The following is a 21,258-nucleotide window of genomic DNA, read 5'->3' on the forward strand; positions in this document are numbered from 1 at the left end:
CCCCGATCACGGCAGCGTCTCCAGGGCGGATGGGGACAGGGAGGCTGCTCAACCCAGTCCGCTCACGGGGACCTGACCGAGCCGCAAGTGTTAAAACTGAGCTGTTTTGGAGTTATCCGAGTGCAAAGAAAGACCGAGCTTTTCCTTTAGAGAGGGATTTTTTTTTCCTTGCTCACATAACTCAAATGGCTGAACAGATTTTCTTCAAAGCCTCCAAAACAGCCAGGGTCTGGCAGAGGAAAGAGGTTACGGAGAGGTAGCTCAGGAGGGGGCCTGGGAAATTAAAAAATACTGTAAATTGGGGTCTAAGAGGCTGCCTGGAAATAACGTCTGTGCTGGCAGAGCGAGGCTGGCGGAGATGCTCCCAGCTCAGCTCCTTCGCGGGGCGTCACTTCGAAAGTGGCCCCGAACAGCCCTCGGGAACCCGGCGTGGTAGCCCGTGGAGATCAGCTGGTGTTTTGGGGTCCCTCAAAAGCCTTGTGCCATCACAGGACTTTAAAAAATATCTCGTGGGAATCTTTCTGCCCAAAGGGCTGCCACGGAGGTTGCAACCTGAGGCAGTAAAAAATGTGGTGATGCCACGACTTGGGTTGCAAAACGCACTGAAGCAGGACCCATCTCCAGGCATCGGACACTCGATGTCCTCTGCTCCACACCTTGGGCACGGCTCCCCTCTATGGATCTGGAAAAGAGGCAGTCTGGTCCCCTCCACTCCTTGGGACGCCGTGTCACCAGCACCCACGTCCAGCCCCAGCGGTCCTCGCCCTCCTCCAGGACGGGAGAGGCCGTGGAGCTGGTCGTCAGGAGGAAGGGACGGGTCTGCCGACGAGGGCCAAGCGGAGAAGAGGGCTCTTCCCGTTCATGAGCTGGGCTGCAGGAGTTCCTGCTCAGGTCCTGAGGGTTTTCCCTAGGAAAAGCAGGTCCTCAGTTTGCTGCTCGAGGTTTGGATGCCCCCATGGGACGCTCACTAGCGAAGCCTTTGCTCCACCTTCATCCCAACACTTCTGATTAAAAAAAGCAAGAAAAGGCAGGTGATCTTTCCACCGAATCATGTGGATGCAGGGACGGAGGCACCAAGAAAACTTGGGAGATAGATTCCCAAATCACAGGCTCTGACATCAGCAGGAAAGGTAGTTTCCAAACGGCTCTTGATTCCCCAAAGAGCTGTACCAGGGTTGGCAACTTTGGCTGGTCTATTTGGAAGACGTGATTTAACGGCTTAGCAACTCGATGCGGACACGTCCCCACCGCAAAATGAACATGTCCCTCAGCTCCCCGCCTACATACAAGCTTGGTGGCCCCATCTCGGTTCAAGGGCACTGGGGCACATTGGCAGCCCTGAGGCCCATGAGATGGGCCCCAGATGTCCGAGCAGCTCAGCCGGGTCCACAGCCCCGGGCAGGGCTTTGCCCGCGGTACCTGGCCGGGTACCTGGGAAGTCCCGTCGCGGGCAGGGTGGCGGTGGCAGGGGTCTGCATCTGTGCCCTCGCAGGTGTCCCCATGAGCGCGGGCTTGCGGATGACGGCGTTCGGTCTTGCTCTGCTCTCGACCCTCTTCCTGGTCATCGCCACGTGCACTGACTGCTGGATGGTGAACGCCGACGACAGCTTGGAGGTGAGCGGAACGGGACCGGACTGGGCCTTGCTCTCCGTGGGGCTGCAGCACGTCCCCGCCGGCCTGGAGAGAGGAGAACGTGATACAACCCACCACCCTTTACTCGACCTGGAAAATTAGCCAGGAGCTAGAGCAGAAAGGAGTCGCTGGGACGTGTCTGGCCATGGCGGTGAGACCAGACAGCTGAGGGGCTGTACGGTGCTTTTGGGGGTGCCCACCTTCAGCTGGGGCTTTTTTTCTGCCCCTTCCAGGTGAGTCACAAGTGCCGGGGGCTTTGGAGGGAGTGCGTCACCAACATGCAGGACGGGGTCAAGACCTGTGACCAGTATGACTCCATTTTGGCGGACCACCCGGGTAAGCTGGCGTGGCCACGGGGGTGGAGGTGTGTCCAGAGCACTGCTGGCACTGCACAGCGCTAAACGACCCGTCGCCAGCACCGGGACTGCACCGGCGCCAAGCTTTTCCCGATCCCAGCCACCAAATCCTTTCAGCCACTCCTGAACACCCCCAAAACCATCTCAACTTCCCAGCCCAGAGCATTCCCCCTTCCCCTTTCCAGAAGATGATCCTCATTGCCAGGGCTGAGCCCCGTCAGGGAGCAATGAAGGACGGGGGGATGATTGGTCCCAGCTTAGACATCTCCTGCAGAGACACTCACTGGTGAATGGGCTGTTTCTAGTGGGGACACAGAGAGCAGTCACGGAGCAGAGAGAGCAGGTCCTCTGACCGTTCCTCAGGCCCATTTCTGCTTTTTCCCCCCTCCCCAGTGAAGATTGTGGTGACACGGACGTTGCTGATCACGGCGGACCTCCTGGCAGGCCTGGCTTTGGCCATGCTGCTTCTCGGACTCGACTGCATCCAGTTCCTCACGGAAGAGCCCCGCGTCAAACTGAAGATGTGCTACGGGGCCGGCGTCTCCCTCGGCATCGGCAGTGCGTGGCCGGACCACAGGCGAGGGGTGGCCGGGAGCAGCTGGCGGGACACGGGGAGCTTGGGGCACCTCTCGGAGAGGGTCTTGGGGAGCAGGGGGGGTTGGCGCTCCCTTCATTGGCCCCCTTCCTCCTAGGTGTCCTGGGTCTCGTGGGCTCGGTGTGGTACGCGGTGGACGTCTACGTGGAGAGAGCCACGCTGGTGTCGCACAACGTATTCCTGGGAGTCCACTACGACTTCGGGTGGTCCTGCTGGCTGGGGATGGCCGGCTCCACGGGCTGTCTCGCCGCGTCCATCCTGCTGACCTGCTGCCTTTACACCTGCACAGGTCAGTGCGTCCCGTCCTGTCCCGTCCCATCCCATCCCGGCTACACGGGGGCCGGCAAACCCCAGTGAGGGTGACGCAGCCCCGAATTTCTCCTGCCAGACTCCAGCATCCACCGGCAACCCCAGAGGCCCGTCTACCCCCGGGGGCGGACGGCCACCGGCAAGATGTACGCCGTGGATTCCCGCGTGTGACGGCTGCCGGCGCGTCTACGGCCACCGCGGGACCCTCACCCCGCGCGGTCCCCGACCCCATTAAAGCACCTTCGCCTACGCCGCGCCGTCTCCCTGCTTTAGGGTGCTGGTTGCCCATCGCCAGGCAGGGCCCCACGTGAGCTGTAGGGTCACTGGCTGCGAAAGGCCAGGACGCTGCAGAAGCAAGCCACCCCCTTAATTTATAAAAATAAACCCCCCAAAAGCGATGCTTTAAAAAAAGCCCCCCCAAAATGACAGCAGGAGGGAGATAGGGCAGTGCACAGCAGCAGCGTGTTGCAAAATAACACGGTTCCCACCTTAAACGCCCAGATATTTTCCTTTCGTGAGGTTGGTGGAGAAGTTCAGGACCTCCGGCATCAAAATCCTCGTGGCTACAGGTAACGAGGGGCTGCGTGAGGCCGGAGGAGCCGTTCAGCTTTGCATCTCCTGGTCTGCAGCACGTATGAGCTGCTGTTAAATCCCAGCACCCAGAATCGCCTCGCAGAGGAGCCTCGCTCCCTCCGCGAACGGCAGCAAAGCGGCTCTGCCGGATATCGCCCGGCTGCTGCTTTGACCGAACTCGGTTCGAAGCGTTTTCTGCGCAGAGCAACACTGACTCCACGTGGCTGGCGGCCCCGATAACGCCCCTGCCCGCTGGAAATTTTCCCCGCGCTCGGAAATTTGGCAGTGCCGAGTTTGCATCTAGAAAAAGCCGGGTAGAGCTAATAGCCTGGAGCATTTATTAATGTTATGGTGGGTCGGCACTGGAATAACTGTATCCACATGCAGCAGGAGCTGAGGGAGGTGAGTCTGCAGCAGCTCCTCCTGTAACGCTCAGTTTTGACGTCTCTGCAGACAGGGAATGGTTTTCCAAGTGAATTATCATCCTTCTTCCCTTACAAACCACTTTGAGAACAAGCCAGAGCCCCAAACCACCACCAAATCCCACTTCAACTGGTGAGAGTAGAAAGAACGTCTCAGATTTTTGTGCTCAGCTTCCCTGTTCAGCAGCCAGAAGTGATTTGCAAACGGGGAAAAGCCTCACAGCACAAGCAGCTTGCTCCTGTCCCCTCTGGGGGTGCTGGTGTCCCCCGACACGTTCATCAGGGACAGAAACGCTCAACTAACTGGAGAAATGAGCTCGGAGAGAGAAATCACTCCTTGCTGCTCTGCTCCGTCCTTGTCTTTGTCTCCAAAATGGATCTGCTCCCGACTCTGGAAACGCGGAAGGCATCGGAGGGCAGAAGCAGCAGCTGCAGGCACCTCCGCTGTGGTTGGAGATCAGAGGCAGCTACATGGCCAACTTCCAGGCTCGCCCTTGCTTTCTGCTCAAAGATTAACACCCAGAAACCATCACCATGGAGGGAGGGAAGGCTAAAAGCTCCCTGAAACAGGGTTTGTGGCCCTAAAAGGTGGAAGACCGAGTCCCCAGCCTGAGCAGACACCACCACGGGGTTATGGGAGGTCCCCGCAACGGGAAGGTGCGGAGGACACTCGGCCGAGGCAGGCTACAAAGCACGTACGCTCCCAAAACCATCCCTCCACCCCTTCCGTCCCCAGAGCAGCCAAGGGCACCATTTCTAGTCTCACGTAAAGCAGAGAGGCAGCGAATAAACCATTTTCTTATTGCAGCTCCTTGCTTTGGGTGCTGCGCAGAAGCGACGCCGGCCAACTGCTGCGTCCCACAGCGCAGGAGCAAATCTCTAGCAGAGGCTGAGGCAACATCAGAGACCCGAAACATTAGGAAACCCGGTCGCTAAAGCTGCGTGACAAATAAAGAGCAGCTTGAGCGCGTGACCGACAGCAGGATGCCTGCAGTGCAGAGGATCGACAGCTCGCAGGAGACATCTCCATCGCTGCAGAGGTCTGGAAGCATCTGAAGAGGCATTTGGAGATGCAACCTAACCTGAACGCACAGGGCTGCTAGCAGTTGGCACTTGAACACACAGGAAAGCAATTAAGAGAGCAAGCGTTTGCGTGATTCGAGCGGAGGGCTCATTAGCACATAGAAAGGAAAGCCACGGTCCGCCTTCAAAGCTGTTAGACAATCAGAGCCCACCGGGCGCTTCTTGATGGCAGGGTTTATTTATTACCAGTCATTTACAGCCTGCTTTACAAACGCACAGGGAGCTGAACAAGACTAAGTGAGCAGCGGCCGGGGTTAGAAACAGCTCTGGATCTCCAGGGAGCCCCAAACAGTCCCTGTCTGGACAGAGCAACTCAAACACACTCATCCAGCTCCCTCTCGATCCCCCCGATTTACCCTAAATTCCCCTTCTTAGGCATTAAGACACCAGCAAATCTGGCAGGACCTCACCTGTAAAAACACGACACCGGTGTCGTCGAGCAGCAGTACGTTGCACATGTCGATGACAAGCTGGAGTAGCCGCACGTCCCCTCAGCTCAGTGCTGGTCCTTTTCCGGTGGGGATGCAGCTGAGCTGCTCCAGCAGCTGACACCAAGCTCCATCTTCCTCCTCTGGGAGCCGTTTCACCCATTTGGAACAGGATTGGATTTTCTTTTCTTAAACACATCAAGCTTGCTGACAGCATGGACTGTCCCTTTCCCACTATGAAGTGTATTTTGAAGGACAGTCACAGATTTCTGATTCAGGATAACTTCACTCAAGCAGATGGATGGGAAAAGCTTGTTCAGCAGGAGGAGGGAACCCCCAGCCACCCGCTGCGGAGCTCTGCCCTTGAGCAGGAGGCAGCAGACGCTGCCTGTCGTGGGTTTTCTTTTGTGAGCCCATTTCAGCCTCCGCACTTGAATCAGTGGTTTTGCAAACACGAGTTTTATACCCTGCAAGTTACCCGCGCTGCGTAGCACCCGCTATCAAGGGTCATCAGCATCTAACAACCCCCAAGTCATTACACTAAGAAAAAAACAGCACCAGTTCTGAAACAACCCACACAACTTGCACAATCCCTGGGGGCATCCAGCAAAATCCCAGGCCTTTCCCCCCGTTACAGCCCCCAGGAAGGGGATTGCTGTCACCTCTTGTTCCCCTGGGTGCTGCACCATTCCCCAAGCCTCTTCTCTCATTGCATGTGAGCCCGGGGGCTCCACGGGCCTCCCTGGGTGTTTCCCCGCTATAGCCTGCACGCAGAAACATGTTGTGAATCCAATTAACTCCCACCGCAGGAAAGCAACGGCAGGGTAGGCACAAACACGCTCCGACAGGGCAGGGACGGGAGAAAAAGCGCCTCACAGACACACAGATTTCCCTCTGGTTTCAGAGAGCTTCAAAGTGAAGCACGCAAGAGCTCAACAGCCTGATAAAGATCTCTAAATATGAAATAAAGCAGGCATTTTTTCAAATCCTCTTACGAGCACTTAACTTGCAACCTTTCACATAAAAAGGGATTTAAAACAGCCAAGCACGCAAGGTAATTCTTTAAGACCTTTATTAACAGATGCTTGCAGTTTGACTTGAAAAAATCAGGTGTATATTTCATACAAATTAAAAATGAGGTTCTTAAAAATCTCAACTTGACCAGATATGAAACAATTTAAAAACCTTTAAAGGTGTATTGAGAAAAAACAGGCTTTTAAAAAACATGTTTATCGTTTCCAAAAGGAGACTTCTTTAGGTAAAAATAATAAAAACCCCATGCTGCATAGATAATGCAGATAGTTCTAGTAATCTGGTCAACAGCAAAAAGCAAGCACTTAAGGTCTTCAGTTCCAATTCTTTTGTTCATTTCTTATTGCTGGAATTTCATTTTCTTTTCTTCTTCATTTCATAGTCTTTTCTTTGATGACTAAACTGGAAAAAGAAAAAAAGAATAGTCAGACAGAGACCAGAGGCATAACCACATGCTTTGCCTACCAAGACCCACTCGCAACTTCAGTTCACACAAATTCACCCCCACACGCGTGGAAAATCTTCACTACAGCTTTTGCACTAGTAAGACACACACCCCCTTATCAGACACCTGCCAGGGATCAGAGCTGTCAACTCACTCACAAAACCTATGGCAACAGATCTCAGAAAAAAAGTGAAAAAACAAAGTTATGCCGTCCACATCTGTCCCCTCACTGGCCTCTGCTTCAGAGGCTGTTTCGTGACAGCCTACGGGACACGACTGCTCTATTTGGCTCAGCAGATCGACACAATGCAGCTGGCGAACTCTAAGCAAGTCCCTGGGAAGACGCGGGGACGGCTGTTGAGATTTGCAGAAGATGGTAGTACAGCACGTTTCTACCTGTGGCTAACAAGGCAGCCTGGCTTCAGTAAACCACCTCCCAGCCCACAGAAACCACAATTTGTATTCTCCAGTACTACCGATAGGCAGAAAAGCAAACAAACATGTTGCCTTGGTGTTTCTTTGAAGTTTACGATATAAAGAAGTCATCCAGCTTGTGTTAACCATTAAGATTAACACCAGGATACTACAAAGCTTCACATCACACACACAGAAGATGTTGCGGTGAGACTTGAAGAGGCATCAAATAAGCAATCTGAACAACAAATGCAGTAAGATCTAAGCCCTTGAAGGGTTCCTAAGCGCTCATAGCCGAAAGGCTTGTGGCTGCAGATGACGAACTACTGTTCATTGCTAACTCCTGCATTTCCTATTAACCTCATTAACGTGACCATTTATTAGCGCTCACACCAGAGTCTAAATGCACCTTTCCACCTGCCTGCCTTCCAGGCAAAGAACGGCTAGAGAACACAAAAGGGACGGGACATGAACACTGGTAAAAGGAAATGCAAAAGAAAAGGGAGGAAGAACAGACAAGGAAGGTGCCAGAAAACGCAGAACCAAGGAGAAGAACCACTGTTCTAGCAGGGAACACATTCCCAAAACTAGCAACACTGTGTGATAGAAACAGCACCAAGTGCCAGATCACAGCTACTCTACCTTGCAAGGAAGACATTTTAATAATTCACCTTTACGCAATCCTCCCCAAAACAGCCACTCCAGTACCTCACCCTGGGAAAGCCAGCCCAAAACTGAATGCTACCTCAGATACACCAGATGCTGCATAAAAAGGGCTCCGTTAGTTCTTCCGACACTTTTTTGTCCAAATAAAAAACTGCTACTGAGACACTCCTGCAAATCCCATGCCAGGTTATCAGAAATTAACACCTGGAGGTCTTAATTCTGTTCACATCCGCCCTGGGATGGGGCAATAAAAACAAAGATGCTTTTAGACCCAAATAAATCCTAGTGATTTTGCACACTTTTCTCCTAGCAGAGCACTTTCAGTCACCACACTACACCAGTACCTCTTGGATTACTATTTACAGGACTGTCCTAAGCCTGAAATACTGAGTATAACCAAGAGTTTAAGATTAGTGCTCTGTGCAATAGAGCCACTGACAAAACAAGACACCTGCTGGTAACCAAGTCCTCCAATTAATCTACATTTGACAGTAAAGTCTTACAACTCAATTCTGGAAGCATTAATAACTACGCTCACAACTGTGGCCAGTTTAGTTGCATACAATACGCATTAGCGAGAACAGTCCAAACTTTTAAGGCAAAAACTAGAGGGAAATCATCAAATCCCACCCTGAAAGGCCTCTGGACACGCACCCGGATGATGGTAGAGATGGTAAGCCGGTATTTACTCAGCCCCGCCCTGCTCGGCCTCGGGAGCGGACGTGTTCTCAGCTGGTGGTTCGGCTGTCTTCGTCTCTTTGCCATCTTGTGGTTTAGGGTTCTCTGGGCGTCTGCGTCGGTAGTTGAAGTTACGACGGTACCGACGTTGAGGTGGCTGCTGACTTTGGGTCTCATCCCCTTGGTTCTCTTTATCTTCTTCGTTCCCGTCCTCTCTCGGCTGTCTTTGACGAGGAGGACCCCTGAAAGTCAGGCTAGGCTTTAACGATGCAGCATCTGACCACCGCGACATTCTGTCCGCGCTGCTAAAGCGCACGGCAGCAGAAGCGGATCTGCAGCATACCTGCGAAACCGTGGTCGATACCCTCGATACATGTTCTGCCTGACTGGTCTGCCTTGTTCTCCTGCACCCTGGTTGTCAGCACCCTGGAAGACACGGGGCAACGAGACACCTTAGCCACGCGCAAAAGCACATGAACGGCAAGCCAACTAGTCCAGCTAAGTGAAAGAGGGGTGGTGGGGCTGTCAGCTAAGCCTGAAGAACACACTGAGACGCACAGCGGCCCTAGAGCATAAGAGTATGCACTGCATGGAATCGAGGTGTTTTTTCCAGTTAATCGTAAAGTTGACACCAATTTGAACACTTTTTGAGCCACCACATTTCTAGGACTTCCAGCACATCACTTCAAACATTCCTTCTTAAAGTCCACTGAATGTGTCTTGAATACATACAAGGGGGTAGGGGGGAAGCTGCATCCCACCACCCTGCTGCACGGGAATCAAGTCAGTGTAACACCACATTTTACGCAAGCTTTACCTCCACTATCTCTCCCTGCACGGGAGGGTTGGAATATTGTGGTCGACGCCCGTAGGGCCTACGCATATAGTAAGGTGGGTACCGCCGCCTGCGATAAGGACGGCGTTGTTGGGCTTGACCTTCTTGGATGTTCTCTGCTCCTTCGTTCTTTTCCCCACTCTCACTATTCTGGTAGTTTTGCTGGTAGTTGCGTGGAGGACCCCTACGACGTGGATATCGTCTGTAATGGTTACGGTCTGCTGCGTATTTACTGCCTTGCACTGGAACTCCACCAGGACCTGTAACATTAGCTGCCTCCGCGCCCTGAAGAACAAGGATGGCGTGAGGTAAACAACAGGCATCAAATCCGTTATAACAAAATATAATTAAGTACTGAGCAACGATTTACATCCACGCAGTAAGACAATGAAAAACCATTAGTCTCCTTGGATGTCATCAGGCATCTGCTCAAACCACAGACACCACACCAAAGCCAGCAGACCAGGTTTTCTGCACATACCGTAGCACCGGAGATGCACGCTTACCTTTTCTCCCTCAACCACATCAAACTCCACGGTCTCTCCATCTCCTACGCTGCGGAGGTACTTCCTGGGGTTATTCTTCTTTATGGCAGTCTAACAACATAATATTCCAGAATTACATTTACAGGCACAGCGTAAAAACACTACTTTACATGTCTGAAGTCATTTAAGATCAAGGAGTTCAAGCATTTAAATTCTTAGGAGGAAGACATCCTCTGGAAGGAGCAATTAAACCATACTGAAAACCTACAAAAAGCTGTGAAAATTGACTGCACTACTATAGCTCTGGCGTATCTGAAACACATAAAGGCCCTTTGCGAATGTTTAAGGACAGTAAGGGAAGCAGTAAGAGCAATGAATAAAAGCTACATCAGACAAAGGGCACTGGGATGCAAAAACCTAGAGTCCTGTGTCTCAAGTACCATCAGATAGAAATACAGCTTTCAGGATACCTTCTGCTAGTGGAAAAAACACTCTGAAGAGCTACAAAATTGATACAAACTGGCAACACTATTCCTAACCATGTTTAGCATAGAGTTCTTCAAAGCATTTGTACATTCCTCTGGAGTGTTTATTTCTAGTCAACATAAAAGCCTGTTTTGACCCTTCCCATCACATGACTCAGATTTCCAGCCCTCTACTATTTCCCACAAAAAGCCTACATCCAAATGTGGTTATCCCAAGCTATGTCATCATACCAGTGGCCGGAAATCATGAGATTTCCTCAATGTTTCCCATACTGTGGTGGAAGTCATAGTATTTATCAATCACAAAACTACTCTAGCTGTTTATTTTACACCGAGGATTAGACCTTCTAAGGTGACAGCATCAGAGATGCCTTTGCAGGTATACATGTATCTGTATGCTAAATGGCATTACTAGAAAATGCTGAATTTTCTGTGCTATTCAGCAACAGATAACATTTCTGACAAGGCTATTAATGCTCAATACACACTGCTCTCAAGCCATATCCCGTTTGTCAAACACTAACTGAATACAAACATAACTTTACAAAAATTAAATATCACTAACAGCATTCCACTAGTTTCGTGCCCTAAGAGGGAATAAAATCCACAGCATAATACAATCACACATTTCAGCCTACAGAGTAGACATTTTAGAGGGAAAACAGGAAACCCTACAGCACTAGTAGCTGAATGTAACAGATATGCATGAAAACCAAGCTTGATAATTGGGTGGGAAGAAGCATACATAGCCATAATTCCTAGACCACCTGATTTATTTCAGCTTAGATCCCTGAAACTACTCTATCATGAAAATTGTTAAATTAAAACAAGCCACTACTGAGTTGTGTTTTTAGAAACATGTGCTGTAGTTACAGTTTAATTTCAGGACAAGTAATGTAAGTCAAGGTTACTTACAGGTTACTGTACTTGCAAATCAAGTAATAAGTCTGACTGCTTTCCTTCGGGGTATATGTTCCTGCCTCGGCACAGAGAAACCTAGTAAAGTCTCTTGGACTTTCTCCACTACCCATTACAGAGGAACCTACTATAAACAAGTGCCTCTACATTTGTATAGCAATAATTGAGATGTAGCACAGTCAAGAAGTTTAGAGTTGACAAATCAAACTGAAGTGAACTTTAGAGAAGTGTTTTGACTTTTTCCTCTCTCGGTGTTACAGCATCAGCAGTATATGCCTAAGTCAAGGCAAAAAGAACAATCCATGGACTTCTAAAGGCAAAAACTAAACCACACTGTGTCAAGAACTCCTTGTGGGTTGCTTTACCAGGACACTGAACAAGGGCACGTGAGGCAGAAAGTGTAAAAAAAATGCAGAACTGATCACACAGATTCACAGGAAGCCAGACACAAAGGACTGAAGTCAGTTTGTGTAACACATCTGCTTTTTTATCTCACACTCACTGATCAGAGCCTTACAGATCTGGTCTAGTTCCCAGAGGGCAATAGAGAGTAACCTCTACGGTTAATGTGGCTTATATACTGCCCTCAGATTGTATTTAAGAGTACCTATCTGCTAAACTGAAAAAGTACCAATTAAAGTGATCCTTGACCTTCATTAAGTTTGGAGCAACAAATTCCATAAACAGAAGCTTTCCTTAAAAATTTTCCACCAGCACTTCATTCCTGTTACAGTCCACCTCATTTTTCTCCCCCCACATTGCAAGCTTTTTTTTTTTTTTTCTGCAAGACAACTTCACCAGACTCCAAACAGTTGTCCCCAGGTAGAGAGAGCAGACTTGGAGCCAGTGCAATTTTCACCACTAAGCAGTATCAGGCTGCTCAATCCCACAAACTTCAGGCCCTGATGATGGATGCATGCGGATACATGGAATCCCCCAAAAGGTTCTACTTGGAATCCAGCAGTGCAAAATAGTTTTGTTAAAGCACCCTCTTTTGAAAAAGATTAGGTTCTTCCACAACTTCAGCCCTTTCTAGGTAAGGTCAGACACAGCAAGTTTCAGAGAGGTAATGTTTCAATTTTAAAGAGAGGGGAAAAACCTGTTTTCATAGAAATCTTACCTGATGGACAAACACATCTTCCTTGGTGTCATTCCTGCAAGACAACATGAAATTGAATTTCAGATGTGAAATGCACAGCAAGTTAGCCCTGTTTAAAATCAATTGCATGGAACGGGGAGAAAACAAGGCACTGCCAAGACAACTAGCTTCCAGTATCAACATTGCTCCTCCACCTACTATTCCCTTAATAGTCTACTGCTTCCACATAAGGAGGTACTGTCAGCTAACCCTAGGCAAGGTTCAGAGTGCACACTGAAGTCCAAAAATGTCTCATAAAAGCAGTCTTCTTCCCTCCCTTCACCCCCTGCATAAACCTCTATCCTCCATATCCCACCAAAAGTGCAGTTGCAAGAACCACCTGATACTGATCAGTCAACCATTTCTGACCATGCCCACAGTGTGTGGGAGACATGCCAAAGTCTTTGAAAAATTACTGTGCAACCCACAGATTATGGATTGGCACCAGCACTGAAGGGTCCAGAGAAGGCAAAACAGACAAGTAAACCTATTACCAGTTGGCTAATATTTGTCAAACAGAAAACACACCTCCACCGATACATTTTATTTTAAAGATAGCTTTACCCTAAGGCAGTAGTTAGAAGGAAATAAATCAATTCCATTTTAATAGAGAGGGAATGTTTAAAAAAAAGAAAAGGAGCATAGCATCACCACTTGAGTATGCATTATCAGATTTCCCATAGGCTACAGCGAGTTTTCGGGAAGAACCCGAACATGAAGACAGTGACCTTGAAAAGACAGTTTTATTGATATAAACTAAGCATAAAATGTTTTTGGTAACTATGATATCCAAGGCAGAAGACATATTACCGCCAGGGAGGCAGAGCAAGCATCATGTGCACATGAATCCTATGGGTTCCTTACTATCCACCTGTGACCTCTTTAGCATGACATCCTCTCTCTCCACCTTGATGTCCCTTCATTTAAAGAGTAACAGCATGAGCTGAGCAGTGCTCCACCCAAGAAAGGCATCATGGCTATCCAAGTTGCATTTGTAAGCGCAAAAAGGGAAGAGCCTGGGTTTCACTACAGAGAGGAAACAGAAGACAACCAAAGTCCATACTTCCAAGAAGAAAAACCTCAACAAGTATCCAAAAACATCCTTTAAAACAGTCGTGCTAAAGTTTCCACAATTACCAATGCTGAGTTAGACCAGACAGCAGACCACAACACCGTACCAAAGTCAGTCAGGTTTCTGTTCTGCAATTAAGAGGCACAGCCGAAACAGCCTTGACATTGGTTTGAGAGCTGTACTTGCCATTTCCACCACTCATAATGAACTTCAGTAACAGCCACACATCCAAACTCACATCATATCTACCAAATCTCACTGTGAAATTAATGTCAAGCTATTCCACAGACCAATGACTCAACAGCAAAGGGGGTTTTATTTCCCAGAATGACTGGTTAAAGCCATAGCAAAGCAAGCTTTTATTGAAATTTGCTCATAACTGGAGAAGTTAGAGGTATGGCTAACAGAATCAAAAACTTGTCTTTCTTAACACACAGTCAAGTATTCCCCACTCTATTACTACTGGCTTTGAATCATTAAGATGATTTTTCCAAACAAACTCAATCAAAGCCATAGCTACCCTGTCAGACAGCAGCACAAAATAACATCAACAAGCTTGCTCATGGAATCGATGCCTCGAAATACCTCAAAGGTTACAGGAATGAGATAAGCAAAAGGAACAGTGCATAGCAAGTTTGATTATCAGGAGGCTGCTTATCTCCTGCCCCTAAGATGCAGCATCCAGAAGCCTTTGAAAAGCTAGCGCCTAAACACTTTCTTGTTAGCAATGCAAGATCTCTTATCGGATGCTCCGAAAGCTGAAGATCTTCAGAAAAACCCAGGGACAGGTTCCAAGCAGAACTGCTTAGCACCCTCCGTCCATCTCAGCTGAAGAGGGGCTTTAGGAAGTGCTTCCCATCCATGTTCTACAGATGTCTGCAGACACCAGACATCCTTGGCCAAGTTAGATTTTGACCTATCACATCAGATGCTTATCTTCAAGTCTTTTTGAAAATGCAGTTTTCATTTAAGAGCATATTGGAATTTTACACAAGGAATGACTGAATTGCACAGAAATAATTCAAGGTGTACACAGGCTTAGTTAAAAAAACATACTGGGCAAGTTTTAAAAACAGAACCACATGAATTCCTGCACATAGATGGTGTTTTTCAGCAACAACATCTAGAAGCAATTAATGTTTTGCCACTTGGATGGTGTACAAATAATAAATAGCTATCGCTTTCTCAAAGGAAACATGAAGAGAAACCCCATTCCAGAGGTCCAACAAGCCATTTAACTCATCTTTGCACTAGATGATTCCTGCCTCAACACTTTAAAAAAAAAAAAAAAATCTGACAAGCAAACAAATTGATTAAGAAAATGCCACTTTTAAGTCCAGTAGAGCTCTGAATATGAAGTCAGGTATCAATGTGAAGCTCCAATTATGGCAATAGGACTAAGTCAGTGGCCCGCACATTCATTTATTATTTTGACAACTGCAAGAGAAAGTTGACACGCTCAGAATTTAAACTAATATTTCAGAAGAGAAATGCACTTCTAATGTTAAAAGACAACAGGAAGTATTTGAAGTTAACAGGCACCCATATCAAAGCTGAATTTCAGCTGCAAGCAGACACAGCCCAGCCAGAGACGAGCAGAAGCTCTTGCAATGTCTTCCTTAGAGCAAGCCAGAGAGATTCCCAAGCCGTGGAAACGTCCTCAAGTTCAATTCTCAGACTGCAGCTCTAATCTCTTGATAACATGAGACCATGCTGGGTTTCTCATTAAAATGGCAACCTCGGGGATTAAACAGCTGCCAAATTAATACGAGCAGGGAAACTATTCAGATGTCTTAACTACCTGCTGTTGCTTCCTTGCTTGACTCACATAACTGAGCATTTCCACCACTGAGTGGAACAGGAAAAAAAAAAGTCTTCCCTGGAGGCAGAGTTTGTGCCCTGTGACTTTATAGGCAGTTACAAATGTTACAGATGCAAAAGCTTGTAATACTGACAACTGCTCAATACTTAACATCCAAACTATACATGAAGAATGCATTTAATTTAAACTAGGCAGACTCAAAGCTTTTAAAGTTACAGACACAAAACCAAGCAAGGAGCTTGGCAGATATTTAAGACTGGGTCACAAAGTAACACAGATAGCTAAAAAGGCAATATTTAAAACAAACCTAAATAAAAGACACTTGCTTCCCTGAATAAAGATTTCCAAGTCTTTTGCCAAGTTCTGAAACATTAGTTTTGAGGGCTCACAGCTCTAATTAAATCTTTCTTCAACTTGTTTCAGTCTTTGCTTGCTAGAGCTCACATTCAACACTTCCTCTGATCCAAGAGCCTTCTCTTTAGAAAGGAAAGACAGAAACAACTTGGAGGAGGAACTACAGGTATCTTGTGGCTTACCCCATTAGCTGAGTTTCTGATAGATGCTTCTCACCAAAGAAAGGAAGTAGTATTAGGTGTTTAACAGCAATAATTTTTAATAATATGGCCTCTGCAAAATAACCCATGCTGAAACACTCCAGAACTGATTTGTAGAGCAATTCTACACTCCTCTACCAAGTCACCACTAGACAGCTCACTACGTTGGGAGTTCAGGTAAACACGTCAAACTAAACACTGAGATTTTTTTCATTAATTCAGCCCCTGAATCTTTTAGGCATTTGCTTTTTGAGAATTTCTTACACACTCTACAGTCTCATAATATAAAAGGTATGATTATTTTTTTTACACATTTCCCCATGCATTCAGCATTCCCTCCAGAGAGCAACTACCAAGTGTCTCAAACCACTGCTTGCATTAATGTTACTGAACTCTACATAGAAGTTGAAAGAAATATTTTGCGTGCTAATAACAGCACTTTTACACTCTAACAGCAAAAAGGAAAAAAAATCACTTAGTATAAGAGATATCACTATGAAAGTAAATTCACCAGATTAACAAGGCTCTTGCCAAAATTAAAATACTTCAAAATAAAAAAAAAGCAGCACAATAAGGGTGAAAGATTCTAGAACAGAGGTAGGACACGCCTTATCAGCTGCTCCTGGAAAGTGTCACCATGCAGGTGACATTTATCTAGAGCCCCCGGTGTTATAAGAGCCTCCTGCCCTAGCGTAAAACAGCCAGACGCGAAGCATCGGCCCAGCTCTCCGCAGCGCGCACGTGTTACTCAGGAGCGCGCTTGATCTTGGGTCCAACGTCTGCTTGGCCCAGAGGGCAAGTCAAAGCAGTGCTCATTGGGGAAAAAAATAATAATAGTAACAATCCCGATCCACACGCCATGAGAAACCCTGCTGCTTTCGAAGGGCTTCTCGAAGGCGCTGGTGGAGGAAAAGAGAGCTGCTACAGCTCCCCCCGAGCCAGACACCCCGGAATGAGCAAACTTGGCGCATGCCCGCGGAGCGGGAGAGCCGCTTCCACCAGCGAAGGCCCTCGGAGGGGCGCAAAGCCCCCAGGGAGGCCCCCAGCCCCTCCTCACCTGTTGATGAAGCCGTAACCGTTCCTTACGTTGAACCATTTCACTGTTCCCAAAACCTTCGTTGCTGCGAAAACACGCGCGCGCAGAGACACGTAAGCCGCCGCGGCCTCGCCCGCCGCCGCCGCCCCCGCCGGGCCGCGGAGGGGAGCGGAGCAGAGGGGAGCGGGCGGGCGCGGCGCGGCCGGCGGCGGCGGCACGTGGCGGGGCGGGTCTCACACAAAGGCCCCGCGTGGCGGACATTTTGAGTCGCTCCGCGCCCGCCCCGCCCCCACCCGCCGCCACGCGGGGCCCGGCGGCGCGCGCGGGAGGGGAAGGCGGGGGGGAGGGGAGGGGGGCGCCCAACGGTCGCGCGCGAGGCGGCGCGCGCGGGAAGGGGGGGGGAGGGGAGGGGCCCAACGGTCGCGCGCGGCTCGCGCCGCCCTGAGGAGAAAAGCGGGGGAAGAAGGAGGAAGATGGGGGGGGGGCCGCGCCGCCCGCCCAGGCCCTCCCCGCCGCCGCGCGGCCCTCCCCTCACCGATGACCTTCTTGTCCCCGCCGGCGGGAGGCGCCGCCGAGGCCAGGCCGCTGCCCCCGTTCCCGGTGCCGCCGTTAGGTTTGGAGTCGGCGGGGGCGGCGGGGGCCGCCGCGGGGATGGGGGCGGCGGGCGGCTGGGTCTCGGCCTCGCTGCTCATGGCGGCGGCTGTTCGGTGCGGACGGTGGTGGTGACTAGCTGTTTGCGCCGCCTCCCGCGGTGTGATGGTGACTGAGGCCGGCCGTGGGGGGGCTGCTCCCTGCTCCGGGCTCGCTGAGCTCCGCTCTCCGCTCCCGATACCGATCGAACTGACCACAATGGCGGCCCGCACCGGCTAGCCACCCCGCACGCCCCGCCCCCCGGCGCGGCCATTCGCTGCGCCGCCTGCCCGTCCGGCAGCGCGCGAGCTCATTGGCCCTTCCCCTTCTCCCCGCAGCCGGCGCTGGAAGCTCTATTGGAGAAACCGCCTGCCTTTCACCAGAGCCGCACGCCTATTGGCTGCTCCGGCTCGGAGCTGCCAGGCTCCCTATTCTTGCCAGCCCCCTCGCGGGCCCCGCCCCCGCGAGCGGATTGGTCGCTGCCGTCGCCGCTCCCGCCCCCTCCCGGGCCAGGCCGGGGAAGTGCCCGGGACCACGTGGCCGCGGGCGCCTCCGGCCGCCGCCGCCGCGCCCCCTCCCCGGGCCCGGACCCGAACCGGGACCGGGGCCAGAAACGGGACCGGGACCCAATCCCGCATCCGGACCCCAGGCCCGGACCTCGGACCCGGACTCGGATCCCAGGCCCGGACCCCAGGCCCGGTGCCGGTGCCGATGCCAGGCCCAGGATGTCACCGGGACTTGCCCCGAAGGACGCGCTGGTGGCATTTCGCCTCGCTTAAGAAATGCGGGACGAAGCGAGCTCAGGAGCCTGTCCCCCTCCCCGGCCCTTCCACGGGAGCGAGATGCAATCCGGGCTTTTCCCCCGGGGTGCCCAGCTCCCATTTAAAATAATAATAATAATAATAATAACCAGAAGAAACGAGCCTGCAAGTGTTAATTAGACGTAGAAAATAATGGATCTGGAGACATGACAAAGCTTTTTTCAATATATAATTAGGCGCAGTTAAAGCATTATAATCAGCCTCCTGAGGAACAGCGTGCTCTTGGGGACCGCTTTGCTGCTGGGTGATGGACCGCGGCCGGCGCCTGACGCGGACCTGCTGTCGAGCCCCGCGGTGGGGGGCAGAGGTCGGCGGCTCTTCGCCCGCTCCCAGGACGAGAAGGGCGAGACGGACCCGGCCTCGCACGCCGAAACGTGCGAACAGACCCCTTGGCGTCGGCTGGATCCGGTCATGTTTGTGTTGCCCCCCCAGGAGCCAGTCTGATTACACTCGTCTGGGCAGTTAGTCAAGGTAGAGGCCTCCTAACAGAGCCATTAAGAGCCAGGCTGTAGCCTCAGGTCAGACGTCTCTTTTCGCCTCATCTTTAATTAGCCCTTTCCTAAACATCCCAGCCTTCCTCCTCAGGGCACTTCTCTGCCGGAGCCAGAGGAGGAGGAGGGTGCGGGAGGCAGCGTCTGCTGAAGACGCCTCTCCAGGAGGGGACGGGCAAAGCATGGGCGCAGGCTGTTTTATCTTGATGGAGCCTTGCTCAAATGACCGTCTTTTGTCTCCATCCCTGGTCTTTGCCTTCCAGCGGCTCAGAGAGATCCAAGAAAGTGTCCGTCGGACTCTCCATAAGGAAGGTCCAGGGAAACCGAGCCTTCTTGTCCACTGAGCATCCCCCTGGCATCGACCCTTCCACATCGCTTTCCCCATCCCACGGCCGAAAGCAGAGCCAGGATCCCGGATCCCTTCGCCTCTCGAGGATTCAACGAACCTGCCCCGCGAGGCCGGTGATCTTCCACGGCCAAAGCGAGCATGCGATGCCTCAGTGAATAAACACCGTGAACCTGGGTAATCCCAGACAAAATAAGGGGACAGCTGATACAGGGCTCGATTAATGGCCTATTCGAGAAGATCACTATGATTACTGCCCGCCGATGGGGGTTTGCGGACATAGATCTCATCAGACCAACTTGCTCTCTTCTCTGTGAGATCTCCAGCTCTGCCAAGGAAGGGAGGAGTTTTAATGCAATATGCTTCTGCAGCGCATTTGCATCAGTATCCTCACCCTGATTAAGAAACTAAAATGATATCAAAATAGGACAATGCTTAGTAAGTCAATTAAAAAATATGTCTTAAAATGTAATGGCGAATGGGAATCCACCATGCAAGAGACCCTAGGGGGACTCTGAGTTATTGATGAGTTTTATCAAAGATTTGGAAGATATTTTCAAATGCCGGTGATAACGCAAGGATGAGGGCCGGGCACCTGCAGAAGAAGACATGGCCTTGCCCGTGGCTAGTGGCTTTACTCCAGGACGTGGCAGTCTTTTGCGGGGGCAACACTGCAAGGCCGAGAGGCTAACGCGATCCTCAGGTGAGCAAAAGGGCTGAAGGGTGACTTTGTTACTGGGAATTAAACACAAAACTGTGGTATTTGAGGGAGCTTTCAACCCGCAGATGAGGAACAGCAAGATCCATAGGCTGGAAAGCTGAAGCTCGACACACTGGGAGTTGAGCACAGATACGCATTTTAAACAGGGGATATAATTAACCATTGGAACAACTTCCAAAGAAGCTGTGATGGATTTGCCACTGCTGGATATTAATTTGGGGAAGTCCTGTGACCAGTGCGACGCAGGAAGTGAGACTAGCTGATCACAGCGATATAAATACATCAGGCTGTGAAAGCGCTGCTGAGCCTGGACCCAGAAATAGGCTGGTTTCCCTGGTGAAAAAGCGTGTTGCATTTGAGTATCCACAGCCAGAACCGCGACCCTCGGCGCTGCAGCTGGCGAAAAGAGCTCCCTTGAGCAGCCCGGAGTGAAGCTTGTGCCTCGGCCCCACATTTTCTGAGCAGGAACGACAGGTGAGTTCATCTCTTTTCAGTCGCCACTACCTCATGGCTGTTATTTGGGCCCAGTCTTCTCCTCCATGAGGAATTTCAAACCCTCAATTCATAGGGAAGAGCCCTACACTGTTTATTTGGGCTTGGGGAGTAAAGGGAGGGCGTGCTTTACATTTCCTTTGTTACCTGACCATACCTGGGGTAGGAGAAGGTGAGATGCCTTGGGCTGGAGAGGGGGGAGTGAACGTCCTCTGCAGCCAAGCAATCCCAGGAATTGGGACATGGAAATCCTGACAGCCAGAGCCTGCTCCAAAGACTTTACTTAGCCAGGAGATAAAAGAGCACGCCAAGGTTTGCCTGCACGATCTGCCCTCCGGTACGTCACTGCTTGCTCTCTAATACACCCGAGCGTTGCACAAGCTGAGCGTGCAGACCGCTCCTCCCCGCGACAGCCCCGCGCGATACACCCCAGGTGAAGCCCACAAAGCAGGCTGCTGCCCAAGGAGCGATGAGGCGCATCAGGGCGGGCTGAAGCCGTTGCACATGACGGAAGAGGCTTTGTCCAACCTCCTATATATTTAATCCGCCAGATGAGAAAACTCACCTTGGTGCTCTTCCCGCAGCAGGGAGACGAGCTCGCAAGCCCAGTCTCTGAGAGGAGGGAGGCAGTTTTCCCCCCCAGCCTGCAGCCCTGCCTGGGCGCTCTGCAACCAAGGGCAATAAGCAGCCCAGATTTCTACTCCTGAAACGTAACCGTTCCCTGGGTCCCAGCCCAAAGGCCTGTTGTGATCACTCCTAAAACACACACCCTAAAACAT

General features: G+C 50.7%; 2 protein-coding genes across 3 annotated transcripts; one reads left to right on the forward strand and one right to left on the reverse strand.

Annotated features, from left to right (window-relative positions):
• The first annotated feature begins 1,297 nt into the window (after nucleotides 1–1,297).
• Nucleotides 1,298–3,133, forward strand: LOC112988487 (claudin-16-like). Its single transcript, XM_064497178.1, has 5 exons — nucleotides 1,298–1,614; nucleotides 1,794–1,968; nucleotides 2,382–2,546; nucleotides 2,681–2,872; nucleotides 2,972–3,133. The coding sequence occupies exons 1-5, from the start codon at nucleotides 1,348–1,350 to the stop codon at nucleotides 3,061–3,063; spliced, it is 891 nt and encodes a 296-aa protein (XP_064353248.1). The 5' UTR covers nucleotides 1,298–1,347; the 3' UTR covers nucleotides 3,064–3,133.
• A 3,320-nt stretch (nucleotides 3,134–6,453) lies between these two features.
• Nucleotides 6,454–17,848, reverse strand: YBX1 (Y-box binding protein 1). 2 transcript variants are annotated; one of them, XM_026109018.2, is made up of 8 exons: nucleotides 17,514–17,848; nucleotides 17,000–17,063; nucleotides 12,477–12,510; nucleotides 9,975–10,064; nucleotides 9,451–9,753; nucleotides 8,977–9,059; nucleotides 8,610–8,875; nucleotides 6,454–6,832 (listed from the first exon to the last, which is right to left on the reverse strand). In XM_026109018.2, exons 1-7 carry the CDS (start codon nucleotides 17,668–17,670, stop codon nucleotides 8,641–8,643), a joined length of 966 nt encoding a protein of 321 aa, XP_025964803.1. In that variant the 5' UTR covers nucleotides 17,671–17,848; the 3' UTR covers nucleotides 6,454–6,832; nucleotides 8,610–8,640. The 2 variants fall into 2 exon arrangements, with proteins under 2 accessions (XP_025964803.1, XP_025964801.1); XM_026109016.2 differs by having other exon boundaries at nucleotides 8,610–8,887.
• Between the last annotated feature and the right edge of the window lie 3,410 nt (nucleotides 17,849–21,258).

This window comes from Dromaius novaehollandiae, chromosome 24 (assembly GCF_036370855.1).
Source record: "Dromaius novaehollandiae isolate bDroNov1 chromosome 24, bDroNov1.hap1, whole genome shotgun sequence".
Classification (NCBI taxonomy): Eukaryota; Metazoa; Chordata; class Aves; order Casuariiformes; family Dromaiidae; genus Dromaius; species Dromaius novaehollandiae.